General features: G+C 47.4%; 2 protein-coding genes across 3 annotated transcripts in view; one reads left to right on the top strand and one right to left on the bottom strand.

The window, feature by feature from the left end:
• Positions 1-7,181, bottom strand: part of DENND5B (DENN domain containing 5B) — a 107,927-nt gene extending 100,746 nt beyond the window's left edge. For both annotated transcript variants that reach the window (XM_035345015.1, XM_035345023.1), the window contains exon 1: positions 6,965-7,181. In XM_035345015.1, the coding sequence (XP_035200906.1) occupies positions 6,965-7,076 (112 nt within the window). In that variant the 5' untranslated portion in view covers positions 7,077-7,181. The remainder of the gene's footprint in view (positions 1-6,964) is intronic.
• Positions 7,182-7,185: 4 nt separating this feature from the next.
• Positions 7,186-18,245, top strand: part of ETFBKMT (electron transfer flavoprotein subunit beta lysine methyltransferase) — a 17,402-nt gene continuing 6,342 nt past the window's right edge. The window contains exon 1 of the mRNA XM_035345054.1: positions 7,186-7,213. The gene's annotated coding sequence lies outside the window, so the exon portion shown is untranslated. The remainder of the gene's footprint in view (positions 7,214-18,245) is intronic.

Here is an 18,245-nt window from a genome sequence, read left to right as displayed (position 1 = left end):
GCTTCTTCCAGGCATCCCAATATCTGACACCTCAGCAGTCTGAGGCACATTAGTCATCTCCCAAGTATGTCTTATTGTGATGACCCATCACCATTTCTTTCCTAATTATTTCTGAGATTATCTATATGGCAAATGTGACTAAGACCTACTCTTTCCTCACCAAATTTGTTTTTCCTCAATGTAGCTTTTCCTACCATAAGAATTTTTGCTGTTCTCTGGTCAAGAGGTAGATAATGAAGGGGGGGGAGGGGGGAGGGAGTAAAAATTGAATGCTATTAACACCCACAAGCTTTATTTATTTTAACTGCTACAGTTCTTCTCCATACACAGGAGATCTGGCTGAACAAGCTACTTATAATCAGCTTTCCACATATCTAAGTGGTCATACGTGACCACAAATAGCAAGAAGCACCATAGCATTAACTGGATCAAAGTGCACATGGTGTTTATTTGTTCTTTAGTTCACATTTCTCCTTCCCTCCAGTGCTCATCGCACCAGATCAGCAGCTGCGGCAGGCAGCAGCGTGCCAGCTGTGTATCCAGCATCACCTGCAGGAGCCACGCGTTTGCCAGCAAGCTCCGGGGACTAGCTGGCATTCAGGACAGCTTGATTAGTCCATGACAAACAGGTGAAAAGTGGCAGGCAAGAGAGCTGCAACATCCTCACGTAACTGGCTTGCACGTACCACCACGTTTCCCAATGCCAGTTGTTTTGGAGCCGTTCCTGCAGCGAGCTCCGCGCCTGCACAGCAGAGGCCTGGGCACGATGTCAGGGCGCTGGCACGGCTCCTGCAGCACTGGCGCGTCGCTGGCGAGTACAGAAAGGCTTCTCGGGCAAACAGCTGAGCAAAGAAATCAATACTACAGTCACGCACCGCCCTTAGCGGTTCTGGCGTATGTCCTGTCCCTGCTCCAGCAGGCCTCGCCGTCAGAAAGGTGGATGTCACTTGCTCAGATGTCACCACTCCCGGGCACTGTGAGGAGCACCATGGAGGTGGACGTTGACCCAGGAGCCTCTCCGCTGCCAACAGGCACCTCTGCACAGGCTCGAAAACACCATCTCTCCCCACACCCCACCAACACCCAACCGCACCGAGGCCCTGCTAGGCCCAGCAGGGTGCCGGCACCCTCGCCTTTCCACACTCTTCTCCTGGGACAGGTCCTGGCATCTGCCAGCCCCAAGGACACCGGCACTCACCAAGCGGCACCCTGAAGAGCTGCCAAGCTGGGGACGGGTGACCCCAAGCATGACACGACATGATACAGACTGCATTCAGGCCATTCCTGTCAAGGACAGCAGCTCAAACACCGTGCCTGCAAGCACTTTGGTTGCGCTGCGGTTTACAGTATGTGAAGGGAAAAGGCTCCATGCCGCAATATTAACAGACCTGTTACTACAGTTTTCGCTTAGCACAAAAGAAACACCCTCACTTACAGGGGCATACCTTCTACTGTGCTACTGCAGCAGCCGCTGGCAGTGAAAGAGCCTTCTGAGAGTACGAGAGGGCTTAGCTGAAGTGGAAATTAAAACAGCAGCTTATTGGGCAAGGGAAGAACATGAAATTCTTTTTGGTTTAGCATTAGTGAGTCAGTGCTATCGATACAGATACAGATATTTTTCCAACCCAATCAATTGGTTGGCTCCTTATTTTAAAAGCAATACAATATAAAAACTCAAAGAAAGCAAACATATAATGGAAGGGTTACACCATGGGGAGAGAAGCACTTAAATACCGTTTCTCTCTGGCATATATGAAGATAGAGAATGAAGGCTTTATTACTAAAGCATATTAACACATCACAGCCGTTAGCAATTCCACAAATGGTCTATTATCCAACAAAACTAGAGTCACTCCTTGTTGAAGGTTATCACAACTGGCAGTGATGCTTGTCAATAATATTGGCAACTCTTTATAAGGACACTGTTTCCTTTGGCTGCAGAAATTATCCTACAGAAGCTAAGTCTTCATTGTATAATTCAGAAATCTATAGAAATCAATGTGTAGTGTTACAACGGAATTCTATTTTTCCCCAGTAGCAAAAAATCCATGTTTAAGAACAAGCCATTACAGCAGTTGTCCAAGCCACCAGATTTAGTGCTGCATTTGGGCATCTCCTCCTAATGAAGGGGGCTGGGAGGAACATTAGATTTCCATCGCATCCACAAGCCCTGTAATGATGAGAAATCCTAAGCAACCTACTACAACTGCTTCTGAGGTGCATGTCAAGGTATGTTTAGTTGTACACGAGCCATCTTCTCCTCTGCCAGTACTAGTCTCATCCATATCCAGGTTACTTAACCTGGACAACCCCCCATGCATGTTTTTGCATCACTCTGGACTGTACTTACAAAATGAAAAGCAAAACTCCCGTAGCCTACGTTTCATTTGTCACAACCGAGTAAGTCATGAACAGGAACTGCAACTGTTTAGACATTCCTTGGTCAAGGGAAATTTATTAGCGTATTTCCAGTAAACTAAGAAAAAACCCAATCACTTATTTTGAGAAAGGTCACATACATGAGAAGTTGCATCGCTGTAGCCACGCCACTACATTTTCCCCTTCGAAGCCTGGCTTTCCGCTGTGACCTGGCACGATGGAGAGCCGCGCGAACTGCAGTCAGGCTGTGCACCGCAGGAGCATGCAGGTGCCAAGCACACACAAGAAATAAAAAGGCTTTGCCTTTCTAAAAATAAGAGCCTGCTAGACAAGAAGCACAGTTAGCCAGACTGCAAGGCACACTGTTTGTTTTTTGTCATTATGAGCTCCGATAATGTTTCACTGATGGAGGAAATTAATTATCAACATCTGGATATTTATAGCAAGAGGCAGAAGTATTGTTTATTTTCCCCAAGACACTCGACATGCCCCGTTAGCAGGGCCAGTGAGCCCTCCCAGCAACTGCCTGGCTGGTCACAGCAAGAAAATAAATAGCTGATCTTAAAAGCAGTGAAGCTCCCTATAGCTTTAAAGTATAAATTGAACAAGGATGCTAAGACACTGAATCCAAAACCGGACAACACAAAATATGTTGCTAGACAAGACACAGTAACTCGAAATTTTCCTAATTATAAAATATTACCTCAATACCATGCTTGAGGTTTATGCACGGAAAAAGCTATAAAACATTTCATTTTACACAGCAAGAGGACTTCTACAACTTCAGCAATATTCACATTCCTAAACACAGAAGACATCATCCAACACAGCCCTTCAGGTCTCCCTTCCTACGCTGGCCTACTACACCCTCACCTTTAACCACATCTTCTCTCCCTCCACACTGCTCCATTAGCATCCACTCCGTAGCATCCTCTGCAGAGCTCAGACTTGTTCCTCTAATAGGGAACAAAATACCCACCTGTAATTCCCTCTCTACTTTCTTCCAGAACACCAAATTATTTCCCTCACTAAAAGACATCTCATTGTCTTTAACTGACTCTCATGTATTTGGGATTTTTTCCCTACGTTACAGTATTTAGAATTTATATGCAACTCTCTAACAAGGTACTGCAAAGTGTAATATGTTATCAAAGCCAAACGTAATGGCGGCTACAGGCAGAAAACTCTTATGCCTTCCACATGTGCTTAAATTTCATACAATATGACAAACTATATAATAGAAACAGTTTAATAAACTGTTAGGTGCTTTTCTTTGAGGCAACACAAAATATTGACTATAATGTGTTTGTTTAAGCAGATGCAATTCCAATGCTGATGGTCTCAAGATGACTTTACCTGGAGAGGGAGGTATGAAGATGAAAGTAAACTGAGACATATTTCCCATCAGCCCTGAACACGAGAGAATCTTCCTTCATCTTATTTTAGTGGAGCAAAAACTAATACTGAAATTTTCATGCTTTTCATGATATTTCATGTCAAATAAACTGCTTTTCTTTCCTGGCCTCTCCAAATATTAAGTGCCAAGAAATCCTTAGATAGTTTCCTTTCTTCCCTCAAGTCCCTCGATTTTTATCTTCCATCCTTGACCAAGAGCTTTGTGCTAGTGCCACAAGTGTTTGACAGCATTATAACCCATACGCTCCGTTGCTGCATGCCTGGATATACCACCGAGGCGAGCAATAGGTGGACAGCTTTCAAATGAACTGACCCAAAAACCAAAATGAAGTCACTTGAAAAGTCAGCTGTGGAGTAGTTTCCTATATTAAAAAAGAAAACAAACCATACCGCAAAATAATACACATGCAAAAGTGAGAAAGAAATCTAAGCAAAATGATTGATTTGCATGGTGGAAAATTCTCATCTACCAAATGTATATTAAGCACTCAGCATCTGCAGGAGCACCTATAAAACAAATCACTCTTCCCTAAGAGCCTTGTCAACATTTAAAACCTTAATTGTACTTCATTTTGTGATTAAACACAGCAACCCCACAAAAAGAATTCAAAAGCCTCACAAGGGCAGTTATTTGTGCTGAGACATTGAACATTGTGCTTCATGCCTGGTGCATAAATTTACAGATGTGTTTCTATTATTTTTTAACCACAAAGTCTTTGTGCGGAGGGAGAATTTGCGTTTAAGTCATCAGGCAAGGAAAGCCTTCCTGTGCACCTCGAGCTGCCCCCAGTGCAGGCCGGGAGCTCCAGCTGACACCAGGGCTGCCTCACCCGCAGTTCCTCCGCGCCCCATGAGGTGCCTGTGCCCCAGTGATCACCAGCCAGTCCATCTGGAAACCAAAAACCCCGTGAGGATTTTGTAACTTCTGCTTCTCCGCTCACAGAACAGGCCTCAGAGCCTCCGTCTCGTCTCGCTCCTCTGCTCGGTGCTCAGGTCTGGCACAGCTCGATGTGCTCGAGCCTTATTCCAGCAAAGGGCTTTGTGTACTGCGGCTGCTAAGGGACTTGCACGTTTAGAGATAAGCAGGTTCTTAATTACTTTTTTGCTAAATTAGGGATGATCGGCGTGACGGCTTAAGCGATGGCAGCTCTTCACCAAAGGCATGACTTACCTCAACAACCTCTTTAAGCACAAGGCTAGCAAGATGGAAAGCTATCACAGCTACATAATTCAATACCGAGATAACAGGCTCGTTTCTTTCCAGAAAGCATTGTAAAAGCATTTTTAGAAAGAAATAGCCTCATTTGTGGGTGTCCTGTGATACAACAGCCCTTCTGTTCCTCAAGCATCTCTCTCCCTATGTATTCTGATTATGATTTCAATCCTGGTAGCTCAATTTTTGAAACCTGTAACAGTCACATGAGATCTCGCTGGTGCCTGCCTACGGTGGCATTAATACTCCCCAAGGTTTATCGGAAATGTTTTCTCAGCTGCATCTAAAACCAGAGTTAATTTTTCCAAGGCTGCATTATATTTGTGGCTCACAGCACTGCCTGTTCTTCTCCGACGTTTCCAACTGCTGAGCTCCCAGCTGATAGCAGAAAGCTCTTGTCACGAGTCCCTAAAAATATAACACTGCTCAGTGGTAATATGAAGTCCCACCATTGTTCCTGTTACTCCAGTTCTTCCTCTACCATATCCCAACCCTCCTAAGTATTGAAGATGCCTCCCAAATTGGCATTACCCAAAACTTTTTGCACGCTTAAACCATATCTTTAGCTTTAAAATCTGATATGCTGGAAGTTTGGCTGGAGCTCCTTAATTGCCATAGAAGACACAGAGCCACGACACTGCGTGAACCCACAGCGTTCATCTGCCCTTGAACAGCACTCCCCAAGAGCATGTTGGTTTACCCTGCTGTGAAATGGAGCAAAAATCAGTAAAAGGAAGGTTTTAAGAGTACAGGTAGTCATCAGCGAAGGCACAGCCTGCTAGCCAACACTGCTTTAAAAATAGTCTCTTTTCAGAACAAAGAGTTAGAGATGACTCAAAATTTAAGTTCCTGAAACCCCAATAGGTCATGTTATGCAAATCCAACCCTGCGTGCCATCAGCTGGGAGAAGGCTCATGAGCCAGGAAATCTCTATTGAGAGCAATAAAGCCAAACTGTGATCGTGGTCACTGATACACGTTAAAAACCAGAGTTTACAGAGCACTTGGCTGAGGCTTCAACTTTGAGACCCCCACTCCCTCAAATGCGTGCTCCATGCAAAGACCATGGGAAACGCTCCCGGCACCCTGCCCCAAGGCACGGCTCTGTGGAAGTCGGGTGCCCTGATCCGCCCCCCTTTTACAGCCCACAGATGAACTTCAACCAGGGCGCGCTGATGGGCGACGCGGATGGCGACTCCTGCTCTTACACAACCGGGAGGCGACGTGCTCCCGACGCAGCTCAGCGCACACCTCGCCGGGACCCTCGGGCGGGCAGCGGTGCCCGCGGGGACGGCTGCGGCGTGCTCAGCCCCCCGTGCCCCCCGTAGCCACGGCATGGGCAGGAATGGGCAGCAAAGCGCAACTCCCTGCTCAAAGAGAAGGCATCTAGCATCCAAGCAATGAAGTCCCATTACTGAGCTTACCAGCAATCTGATTTTACCTATAAAATCTGACTTAAACGCCCCCTTCTAAACACAGTGGCGTTTGGGAAGGGATGCCGCCTTCTCCCCGCAAAACCTGCCCAAATCCGGTTATGAGAAATGAATATTTGAGCAAATGAGTTAGCATCGCCACAGCCCCATAGCGACAATTCTCCTTCTTGGATCTGTAACATCTTCGGGGGCGGAGGGGGGAAGGACGGCTGCAAGCAGGCTATTTTTGAATAGATAACCACAAAACGCAGAGAGAAAATAAATAATAATAATAATATATATATATATAAAAAAAAAAGACAAGGCAAAAAAAAAGATGCGATCCCAGGAATTTATTCGGTTCTCCCCAGACCCCCCCAGCCCGACATAGGGACGAAAACGCCGTCTCCCGGCCGCGCTGCGGAGGGGGCCCCCCCCGGCTGCCGCCCCCCGAGCCGCCGCTTTCTCTCGGGGCGGTGCCGGCGGGGGGGGGAGCGGACATTTTTCAGCGGCAGCAGCCCCCCGACCCTCCGACCCCCCCTCACCTGCCAGCTCGTCGGGCTCCAGCCCGCTCTCCGCGTCGATGCCGCAGAGCACGAAGTAGTGGGCGAAGCGGCAGGGCGCCGCGCCGGGCCCGGGGGCGCCGCTCCCGCTCATCCCACCGGCGGTGGCGGCGGCGGCTCCGTGTCGGTGCGGCAGCGCTCACGGAGCGCCGCCCCCCGTCTCCGTCCCCGTCCCCGTCCCCGTCCCCGTCCCCGTCCCCGTCCCCGGCGGCGCGCAGGCCGCGGCGGGCGGGCACCGAGCGGCCCCGGCCCCGCCGTCAGCTGAGGGGGGCGGGAGGAGCGGGCGGGAGGCGCCGCGCTGCCGGACCGCCCCCGCGGGGCTTTTAAACCCTGCCGGCCCCCCCCCCCGCTGCTCCCCGGGCCTGGCGGTGTCCCCTCGGGGAGCTTTGTGGGGAGGGAGCGGAGGGAGAGGGCTTTCAGCGGGCTGCGCGACGGGGAGACGGGGGAGCGGGCCCCGGGGGTCTGAGGGGTCCTAAAGCATCTCTTCATCGCCTGTTTGGCTGGGATTTGACACCCGTTCTGCCATATCCAGGAAGAAATCCACGTTATTTTAGCCCCGTTCCCACGAGCCCTCCAGTTATTGTCACCCCACACCAAAGCACTAGCCAACCCGCTTTTAAAAGGCCAGATAGGATTTAGAATCATAGAACCATAAAGATGTAAAACACCTCCAAGATCATCGGGTCCAACCGTCCCCTAACAGCAATGTCACCCACTAACTCATGTCCCCAAGCACCACGTCCAACCTTTCCTTCAACACCCCCAGGGACCGTGACGCCACCACCTCTTGAAGGTCCAAGCCTTCTCCAAAGCAAAGAAAGCCCTGCTCGCACTAGGTATTTCCACTACCTGCATATTTCAAGGAGGGTGTTTCAGAATTCAATGTGCAGTTTCATTCTTCCCTTAATTCACTTACTGCTCCTGGTCTGTGCAGTGTGCAATCATCAGTCTCATCCCTTGCTTACCGTGGACTCTTATGATCTCCCTCAGTTACCACTCAGCAGCAGCCACACACTCTGATCTATGTTTGTTCTTATTCAACAAACCCCTTTGCTGATGGTGTTGGTGCAGGAAATGCCTGCAAAGAACTTGTTATTTCACCTGCAGCAAGGGCATTATGCAGAGGCAGGGGGAAGAACTGCTCCTTCCCAACTGTTGTCAATCCTCAATGGCATCTTTCACTGTCTCCTTCCCCTTGAACTAACAAGTTAGATGCCCTTTCACATCTCAGCCTCCTGTCTACTGAAAGCAGACAAGGACTCAACCAATTTCCCCACTAAAATATCCAAGGAAAAAGAAGATTGGAGCCCTCTGTCACGTCACAGCCTCTGGTGGTTGCAGCACTCAGTGAAACAAACTAGATCCTGCTGGATCCATGCAGGAGTTTTCCATGTGTCCATATATTTTCTCGACTTTGCACTGAGAGCCAGGTTATTTTATTTAGTTTGGTTTGTTTATTAACTGGTATCTACCTGCTCAGTTGGCTGTAGGTCACAGGATAAGAGCTCAGTCAGTCTCTGACTCTCATTCAAAGCTAATTGCTCTTGTTCCTGCTGTAGGTGTCTCTTTGGAGGCCTGACTGCACAGGTGTCTCCAGGAAGTCCAAGATATGGGCTTCACCAGCCTCTGTAAAAGATGTACGAGTTAGGATACCCTCTAAGACTAACCCAACATTTAACACAACAATCCTGATCTGTTCTTGGGTAGCAGGCAGTTCTAGATGGCTTTGTTTAGGTGTCTTCTGCACAGGACAACAATTTTTTGTTCCAATAGCTTAGTAGATATTTTAATCTCAAACATCAATGACACATATACCATTAAACATGGGCATGAACTGCAGCATGTGAAGTTGCAGGTTTAAAATCCAATAAACCAGGTCCAAAAATCCACTCCTCTTCCTGGAACAGCAGTAAGGTTAAGCTCCTGCTCCTGTATATACAGCTCCCACAGACAACCTTGCAGGAGTTTCACATGGGCAATGATGATTCCTTCTTATAAGATGGATCTTCTGGGAACATCATCCCAATGAGGCCATCCAGCTTCTTCTCAGTGCCATCAGAATTGACTACGCTGAATGTGCCTAGCTCTAGTACGCCACTTTATGTCCCTGGCCCTGGATTTTTCTCATCTCGACCCTTCCTTCTGAGCTGTTCCATCTTTCCCTCCAAGCCAGGCTAGCTTCAGATGCTGTGTGCCACCTTCAGTTAGCTCACCTTCTTCAATTTCATCTAATTTTTTTTTTCCTTCCACCCTGGCTCTCATCTCAAGGAATCGGTAACTTTTAAGAGATTTTAACGATTAAGTTAATAAGCTTGACAGTAGGCTGGCTGGACAACACTGAAATTTCAGAACTCGCCCACACGACCTTAGTTACATCAGGGCCCTCTACCTTCCTGCGCAGTGGCACTGCTCTCCTCCACTCCAGAAGGCAGACTGGACACCCATTTACAGCTGCTTTTTCATTTGTCTTCTTTCACTCTTCATCTACATCAGCACAAAACAGAGGGTAACACGGCCCGGTCTGTTGTAAGCCCCTTCCTTCTTCTGTCCAAGCATAAGCAACTGCTCACAGGGAACAGCCACGGGGGCCTTTTGCCTCTGCCTGGAGAAAGCCTGACCAGCAGAGCGGGGTCAGGCCTCTTGGCTCGTAGCACCTACCCCGTGCTTTGTGCCCACCCTGTGCTTGGCTGTGCCATGGATTCTTCCCACACAGGGCAGGTGAGCAAAATGCACTGGCACCTGCGTGTAACACGCCGCTGCCTGAAGCACGGTGCCTTACGTTGTACAGCACGGGAAAGCACACAGGACCCTCCAGGTCCACAATTCCCTTTTCTCTTTAATGAGATTTTTTGCACTATTTTGCCAGAGTCTAAGCTTTATTTATTTATTTATTTTCTTTTCACTTATCCAAACCCATCCTGCGCAGGTCACCAAGGCCTGTCTAGAGGGGCTGCCCTGCTTCAGAGACAGGCCAAACACTTCCTCTGTATTTGCCACGCTGATTGCTTACATTTCACAGCAGCCACAGACAGGTCCACCAAAGGGCTGTTGAACTTCTTGTAGAGGGAGTGGATAATGGGGACGAGGCCCTGAAGCATCAAAATCTGTGGCGTACGCTCACCAGTCAGGCACTTGCCATGGAGAAGCTTTTCTGCAGCCAGGGAAGAGGCGGTGACTGATAGGGTTGTGCTGCAAGGCACATCTGGGATGACCAGAGGTAACAGTGGGATTATGAGGATTTTTTTCCTTTCACCAGCAAAGGGAGCTGCATCTCTGCAAGGGACAATGGATGGGATAGATGTCCCCTTTTCAAAGCATGCCGACAATAATACTGGGGAGATGAAGCTTGTCCCTGGGGCTGCAGAACACAGAGCAGAGCTAGAGCAGAAGAAGCAGGGATACAGTAGGACTGAACTGCAGGCTGGGATTAACACACAAAAAAACTTTATAGCATAGACCCTGCATAGACCAGACCTGCCCAGGACCTTTTTACTTTAATCTGCTCTCATGTGGCAACAGTTTCGTTCCATCACCCGCTGGTTTTCCAGCAGCGTGACAGCAGGGGAAGATTTTTGTCTTGGTGGGTTTGTTCTTCCTCCTTAGGTACTTGTGTCTTCAGCTGGAGGGAAGATTTCTTCCAGTATCAAGTTGTTTCAGCTTTCCCACTCCTTAATCTCTCAGCAAGTCTTTGCTTCTCAGGATCTGTTAATTTAAACTGGGTCAAATGCTAACAAGCATGTCAGCCCCCCCTGCCCTTAGGATCTGCCATAAAAGATCAGACTACAGGTCTGTCAAGCTCCTTGTCCTACTTCTGTAAGGAGTCAATGCCCAGTGTTTCAGAGAGGTGGAAAAACCCTGCTATTTGAAGGCTGTATCACTTCTCCTTGCTGGGATTTTTGCTTCACATTTTATTTTCTTCAGCATTCTTCAATGAATTGAAATTCACGCTTGCTGCCGATGGATTGCTCAACTACTTAACGCAGCTCTACAGCTTCCTGCATACGATCCCTTACCAGCTGCCAAGCCACATTGATTTTCCATTGAAAGCCTTTCTTATTTTCCTCTAGTAGCTATGCTGTCACGAGATCTGGTAGGGTGGAAGAGAGGGAAAACAAATCAGATGAAAATGAATGTTTGCAGTGCTCAGAAGAACAGTTTTCTACTTTTGGCTTACTTTGATTTGAGCTGTTTGCAGCACTGTGAGCTACTTCACGAGAAGCAGAGTGCAAATAATTAGCTGAAAGGAACAGGCAGCTTATAAGAATGGACTTCAAGACTGACACTAAAACCATCCTAGGCTCAATGCAGAGAAGAGCACATAGCAGAAGCAGGGAGAAAAACAACGGCGGCAGCAGCAGATCTTACAGCAAGGTTCATAAAGCAGTTTTTATTCTTTGAGCTTATGCAAGAAGACTACTTAAAACCTTGGAAAGGTATTTGCTGCCTGAGGCTTTAAAACCAAACACACCAGATCACTAGCCATAAGACAAAAAGCAAAGAACATTTCCTCCAGCACAATTTGTTGTTACTTAGAGAGCAGATACTGCAGGCACATATTCTAATATTAAATCAAATTATAATACCATTAAAGCAAGTAGCTCGTCTTCTATACTGGCCTCATATCTATAAAGATTAAGCTTGAATAAAAGCACATGGCTTTCCTCTGTCACACTGCGTAATTATTATTCATATTGCAGAATTATAGATAACGTAGGAAAAGATGACTACTTTCCTGCGTCTCTGCCATAGGATCTCTGAAGCTTCCGTGATTTACAGTTTAAAGATCTAAAATCTTTAATTCCCTATTGTAGCCGATTCCATTTTATTCATTGTACGTACATCCACCACACGTGTGCCCTTACATTGCAAACACATCTAGACACATTCCACTCTTATCTGCTTTTGGAGAGGATCCCCGGGGGAGAGGTTTCACAAGACAACCAAAATGATTTAATAGCTGATTGCACCTTCTTTATCCCCCCATCCCACTAATGGCCCTACATGCTTTCTTCTCAAAAAACCTGCAGTATTTTCCACCTCCTTGGCAAGCGCACCCAGCCCAATTTCAGAAAACATCCTACAGCACAGGCAAGGATGGGGATACGTAGCCTGTCTTCAGTCTGCAATCCTGGCTTCACAGCAGCCCTTTGCCAAAGAGGCATCTCCTCTTCAGGGCTGGCCTGGTCCCCCTGGTTTTGGACCTCCTTTTCCTCCACACATGCTCTGTGCCAGAATGGTGAAAATCCATGACTCCTGCCTGCCATTTTGCTCCACTTCTTTGCCTTTGGTTTTACACTGAGATTGCAAGAGGCACCTCCTCCTGCCAAGCGCCTGATTAGGTGGGCTTCCCTTTTCCCCCTCACCAAGTCAGGAGCAGGCTCATGTGCAACCGCTGCAATTCGGATGATTCAGTGCCAAGACCCAGGGGTCAAAGACCGCGCTTTGCTCTGTGAGCTACGCCTGCTGCTCTTTGCTCACAGAAGATGCACGCGCCGAGATAAAACCCAATCAGCGAAGTACGCTGCTTACATAAATCACTAGCACGTCACGCGCTAATGGAGGTGTTGTGCTGTAAGCGTCCAGCTAAAGCTCCCACGCAGCTTTCCATCCAGCTCTGACAGCATCACTCCCTCGCTGCATGACCTCGGCCAAATCCCTCGTAGCCTCTCAGAAGCGCCGGCCTCCTGGTAATCGGGTCAGCGCGCTCCCCAGCTTCAACCGCCCCCAGGAGAACGGAGCAAACGCCGCTCCTCCCCTGCCCTAACATCTGCCAGGACAAAGCCCCGTTGTTCCCCGGGCAGCCCCGCTGGCAGATGCACCTGTGGGCAGCCCCGGCGTCCCAGCGCTGCGCCGTGCTGTGCTGGCAGATGCCTGTCCTGCAGCCCTGAGCTGAGGCGGGTGTTTGGTGTGCAGAGCAAAGCTCTCCTCTTTGTTTGGAAAGGGGCCGCGTGTTTTGGGCTGAGGGTTGCTCTCCGCTGGGGGTTTGTTTCCCCAGCTCTAAACTCGTATTCCCCTGCTATCAGCACTCCAGGAACCCGGCACCTCAGCATGCGTTTGTTCAGGAAAGACCCAAGGAGTCTTGCCATGTAATGTACCCACGTGAATTTCTGCCCACAGGAAGCGCTGGGAAAGCTTACAGAGGAGGTGCGCTCAGGCTGTCACATGCACCTGGCTAACATGGTGGCTTTTCCTTTATCTTTGTTTCCAGTCCATGTCTGCTGCTGTCAGGGGGAGCGTGAACCAACCTTATATTTTCATGCACTCTTGACAAAAATCCGTTCACGAACAGCACGTAAGCTCTTTGTCAAATTGCCTTTGGCCCCTGTACAAATGTAATTAGAGTCTGATTTCAACTTCCCCGATTCCAATTTCCCAACTTCCCTTTGAAGCCCTATTCAGCAAGAAGTGCCAGACACCCCACATCTACATTACAATGCATCCTAGCACACTTGAAAGCCCAAGGGCGTGCTAAAGAAATCCAAACGCACTGAATCCATAGCCAATATACAACATGAGATCAAGGACAGATGAAAAGCATTTCCTGAAATGAATATGCATTTTGAATTGTTTCACCATTTAGCAAGGACTGCTGCTTTGCTGCGTGCTGTTTTAGTAAATATTCATATCATTGGAGTGATGTTATCAATCTAAAAGCAGTTCTTGCAAATAAAAGCACGAAAGGGTCTGTTTCAATTTCCCTATTACAGTTTGTGTTTTTAGCAGAAGTCTAAGCATTTATACCCATAGGTTCAGCCATCTCTCCACCACTCGTTCGTCATGGCAGATAACAATATTTTGCCTTGAAGTACTTTGCTGCTTAGGATTCTTTCTACCAATGACAGCTCTGCTGTTCTGGCTTATGACAGTCATGCTTTAGCAGTATTTTTCAGTATTTTTTTCAGTATTAGAAATACTGAAGTACAGCTCTGAACTCACATCTAACAGCAGGAGAGAGATCAAAGCAGTTTGCTTCTCCTTGAGGATCATGTTTCTGGGCGACTTCCTTGCAAACCAATAGCCACAACTTATTGAAAACCGGATCCATGCTGAGCAATTCCAGCAGTTCCTGTCAGGCACATCCTTTGTGGGTGGGAGCATTTAACACCCTCTGATGTGGCAATAGGCTCAGTGCCTCCCCTCCGCACTCTATGAAGGAAGCTGCAGCGCGCTGCTGATGCACTGGGTCAGCCTGGAGAGGTCTGAAGCACAATGCCATTTCATATGGGCTAATGTCAGTTTAAACTATTCTGTAAAAAAAACTCCATGGATCTGGCCTGGTGCGCATTTCAAACCTGCTGATACAAAAATGACAGTTGCCTTTATTCTAAGGAGAAGGGTGTAAAACACATTTTGGAGGTTAACCCTGCATGACTAAGTATGGATGGGAAAGCCAGGGGAAGTCACTCTCTAGAGTATCACTGAAAATTGACAACAGGTCCTTTCCCGATCCCTTGAGACCTTCTGATGCCTCCATGTGAATAAGTACTAGCTCTTCTCTGCTTGGTCATGTTGAACTTAAGCTCCAACATATTCATCATGTGAGTGAGCTGGCTGGGGCTGCAGGGGAGCTATATTTCCATTCCTCCGGGCATCCCTGCAGTGGGATCGTTTGTTTAGACAATTTAGACATTAGTGCAAAACACCAAAGAGCAGAGGTCCTGACACAGCATGACCCTGACTCACAACTATGTTGCCTGAGGAACCTGAAACCCCCGCAAAACGTCATAGCAAGCATCAACCAGAAGAGGAGGCATATTGAACGTGAACAGTTTCCTCTAGGAACTCTCTACTGAATAAAGTCTTATGAGGAGCGGCTGAGGGAGCTGGGGTTGTTCAGCCTGGAGAAGAGGAGGCTCAGGGGCGACCTTATCACTCGCTACAGGTACAGGTTTGAACACACTATTGAACAGAGCCCACCTGTCAAGAAGGAGAGCTAAGCTTGGGAAACATTGGCTGCATTATGATCCAGGCTGAAGTTGTGTTCTCTTGCTCCAGATGAAACACTGGCTTAGCACTGTTGTTTGGCATCTCTGGGAGAAGCTAAGGTCTGAAATCATGAGACCCGCAGATCACCCATGGAACATGAAAAGTTGAGGGGATGCAAGGCAGAGCCCTGAATGAGAGGCAGGCAGGATGGATTTTCCTTTTGCAGGAAGTCAGGAAGGATGAGGACATGGAAAACATCTTCATTTCATCCAGGCAGGCTTAGACAACTACAGATTGCCTTGAGACCAGCTGGAGTGAGCAGCCCCTCTCCACTCAGCTTTAATCTGCTTCCTCTCTCAGGGCTTTGCAGGGAAGCGCAGACTGATGTGATGGTACAGAAAAATAAAAAAATAAAAATGAGGAAAAAAAAATGCTGTGATGGCAGTCACAGCCATTCATCAGTTCTATCTGCAGCCCTTCCTTCTTCCTCCAGGAGCTCTGTCCCACCATAGGCTAGCTCCAGAGTTGAGATACCCAACAGCTTCCAGTAGACTGCTGTAACCCTAAAGCTCTAGCCACCCGAGGGAGAGCATAGGCATCCAAAAAGCTTTTGTAGATGACCATAGTAGCATCACAGTGGTGCAAGAAGTACAACAGGGACCATTCAGTGTGTGGATGACAAAAGGGAGCTGTGAACAAACCCACTGCTAACTATCCCCCACCAGCCATTCTTTGGGAGTACTAATACAGGCAGTTATGTCACCCCAAGATGTCTCTGCCAACAACATGGTTGCTTCCTCTTAGATGCTGCCTGTGTGGAAACCTTCTTGCCATGCAACCAGAACAACCAGCACACCTGTGTGTACACAACACAGCTCTGGACACGTTCATTAACTGCAGAGATGCTCATCAGGTTCGGCTGGTTTCTGCCCAAGTTTCCTCCGCAGTGAGGTTTCACTCAGGCTAGCTGATGGTCACAGTATACCCCACCCGAGTCAAGGTCTCGGCATATCAAGGAGACTTCAGCTATTAAAAAATAGAGCTTACGCACTCTTAAAAATACGCATCCTCTAGTTTTAATATCAAAATAAATATCCCCACAACACTCTTGCATGAGAAGTTAGCCAAATGTGGATCAGCACACGGACGCATCAGCAAGGTACAACACTCTCTGAAGAGCAATGAACACCAAGAAAAGCACAAACCATCTGACTCCATGTGTCTTTTGAGGCTTTGTCTATGCTACATAAATGTTCCCATGCCTGGCTGTGCATGAACATGAGCAAGCAACTGAGACCAATTACACTTTAACTGCGCATGCAGACAAAGACAAAATTAGGGATGATGTTAGAAATGAGAGTTTTCATCTTCTTGGTCTTACCTCTGTGACTCTTGCAAGAACACCTAATCTCAGAAAAAACAAAGCCTACATTAGCACGAGGGACAGATTAACATAGCTTTTGCTTATTTCACCCCATAGAAAGCTATACCTTGCATGCTTCCATCCCATGCCAGGATGCACCTGATACCTTTATCATTGCCAGCTGTTGCTCATTCCTTCTCCTAACCCACTGCAGCTCAAAGGTATAGGGACAAGTAAACCTATGAAAAACACACAGTGCTTTCAGGACACACTGTATGATTTGTTTTGTCAGGCTAGCTATTCTTCAAATGCAAAAGATGCAGTGATTCTGAAATGAGTAGGTGTGGATTGTACCTGGAGGCACAACAGAATAACTGAATTGCCTCTCCCTTACCTAGCTAGTGCTCTCAGCTTCAATTTCCCCTTAGCCACTAGCTAACGTGCCAGCTGTATTTTGATAATGACTTGTTTCTGCAGCCTCTAGCTAAACACAAATTGATCCTGATGTGCAAAACCCCTGACTGTTGATATTGAGTTGTTGGGAGGCTTTTTATAAATCAACAGCACTCCAGATGAATCCTTATTCCCTTCTGTGAATTTCCACTGAAGTCCTTCTGTTGAAGCGAACAATGGCAGTTGGCCTTGCAGGAAGAGCTCTGGGAAATGGGGCTGTAGATTCAGTTTTAAAAGGTAGGAGAGAAGGAATAAGCTGGGGTTATCAACTGGCTGTTGTACTGCAGGTCTTTCTTCTCTCGAGTTTAACCTTTGTATCTGCAACGTCTCATGAGTCATGGGCTCCGTAATACGAAGGCAGCTCTTCTCTGTCTTCCCCTTTTCACTGTTCTCGGACAGTTCCATTTGTTTTTGCTGTTAATTGGTTCAGACAAGATTTCCCCAGGGTCTCAGGCGGTTTTATCATCAGCCAGAAATCCACTAATTCCCTTGGACACACAGGAGTCCCTTTTGTGTTACTCTACAACTGCCTCTTTGAAAGAGCTGTGCTTCTCCACCATCTATCAGATCAATGTTTTGTTGTGATTAAAGTTCTCCCTGTCCTCAGAGCAAATTCCAGCACAGTTACATTAGCTGGCTGCAAACTACATCATGCATTTGATCAGCAGAAATTCTCAAGATGCTACTATCTAAATTAAAGCAAAAAGCCTTAGGAAATGGAACACCTTTTTCTCACAGGGATGGGTGGTGATCCTTTCCTGACATAATCAGCACGAGCACATCCTGAAAGTCTAAGTGGTTTACCCAGACTTTTGCAAGAGGGCTGGCAGCTATCATCGGTATCAGAGCCTTTTAATGTCATGCTTGGAGTCTGTAAGGGTTTTTTTAACTACCTCGGTGGGGTGCTGCTCTGTATTAGAGAGCAGTGACCTCACTGAGGTTCAAATAGCTACTGAGCAATACCATGTACTGGGAGTTCGGAAAAACTAGGCCTGAGGAGTTACTTGTTAAAATGCCTGGAGACTGAAGATCAAAGTGAAAAGGCTTCTCTGTGAGGTTTCTCTGAGAACCTTCTAAGAGCAGTATTTTGCAAGTCTCTTCTCAGCCATAAAATAAAATGTATAAGGCAGAAGTGTATTGTGTGATAAAGTCATTATCACACCTTAATAAGGCATCCTGAGCTGATGTTGATAGTGATTTTTCTATTACAGTACTGAGCTCTTTATTCCTAGTGTAGTGGTGAGTGCCTAGAGGGCACAAGGACCTATCCTGAATTGCACGTTTTCTGCACAGCTTTGGGTATCATGAGTGCTTTCAGTGTTTCCCTTCCTGGAGCAGACGAGCACGAGCTGCTGAAAGATTCAAGACCTTTGAAACCTCACGGTTCACCCTAAGGCCTCCAAGAAATAGTGTGCTTCCTGCGCCTAGGCCACGCTTTGATATCAATGTCTAAAAAGATGAGGGGCGACCCCTGCTTTACAGCCATATGCAGACAAGTAAAAGCCACGCAAATATCCCTAC

The sequence above is a fragment of the Oxyura jamaicensis genome, chromosome 1 (assembly GCF_011077185.1).
Source record: "Oxyura jamaicensis isolate SHBP4307 breed ruddy duck chromosome 1, BPBGC_Ojam_1.0, whole genome shotgun sequence".
In the NCBI taxonomy this organism is placed as follows: domain Eukaryota; kingdom Metazoa; phylum Chordata; class Aves; order Anseriformes; family Anatidae; genus Oxyura; species Oxyura jamaicensis.
Note: the sequence above shows the minus strand (reverse complement) of the source record. Positions and strands in the feature narration are given on the sequence as shown.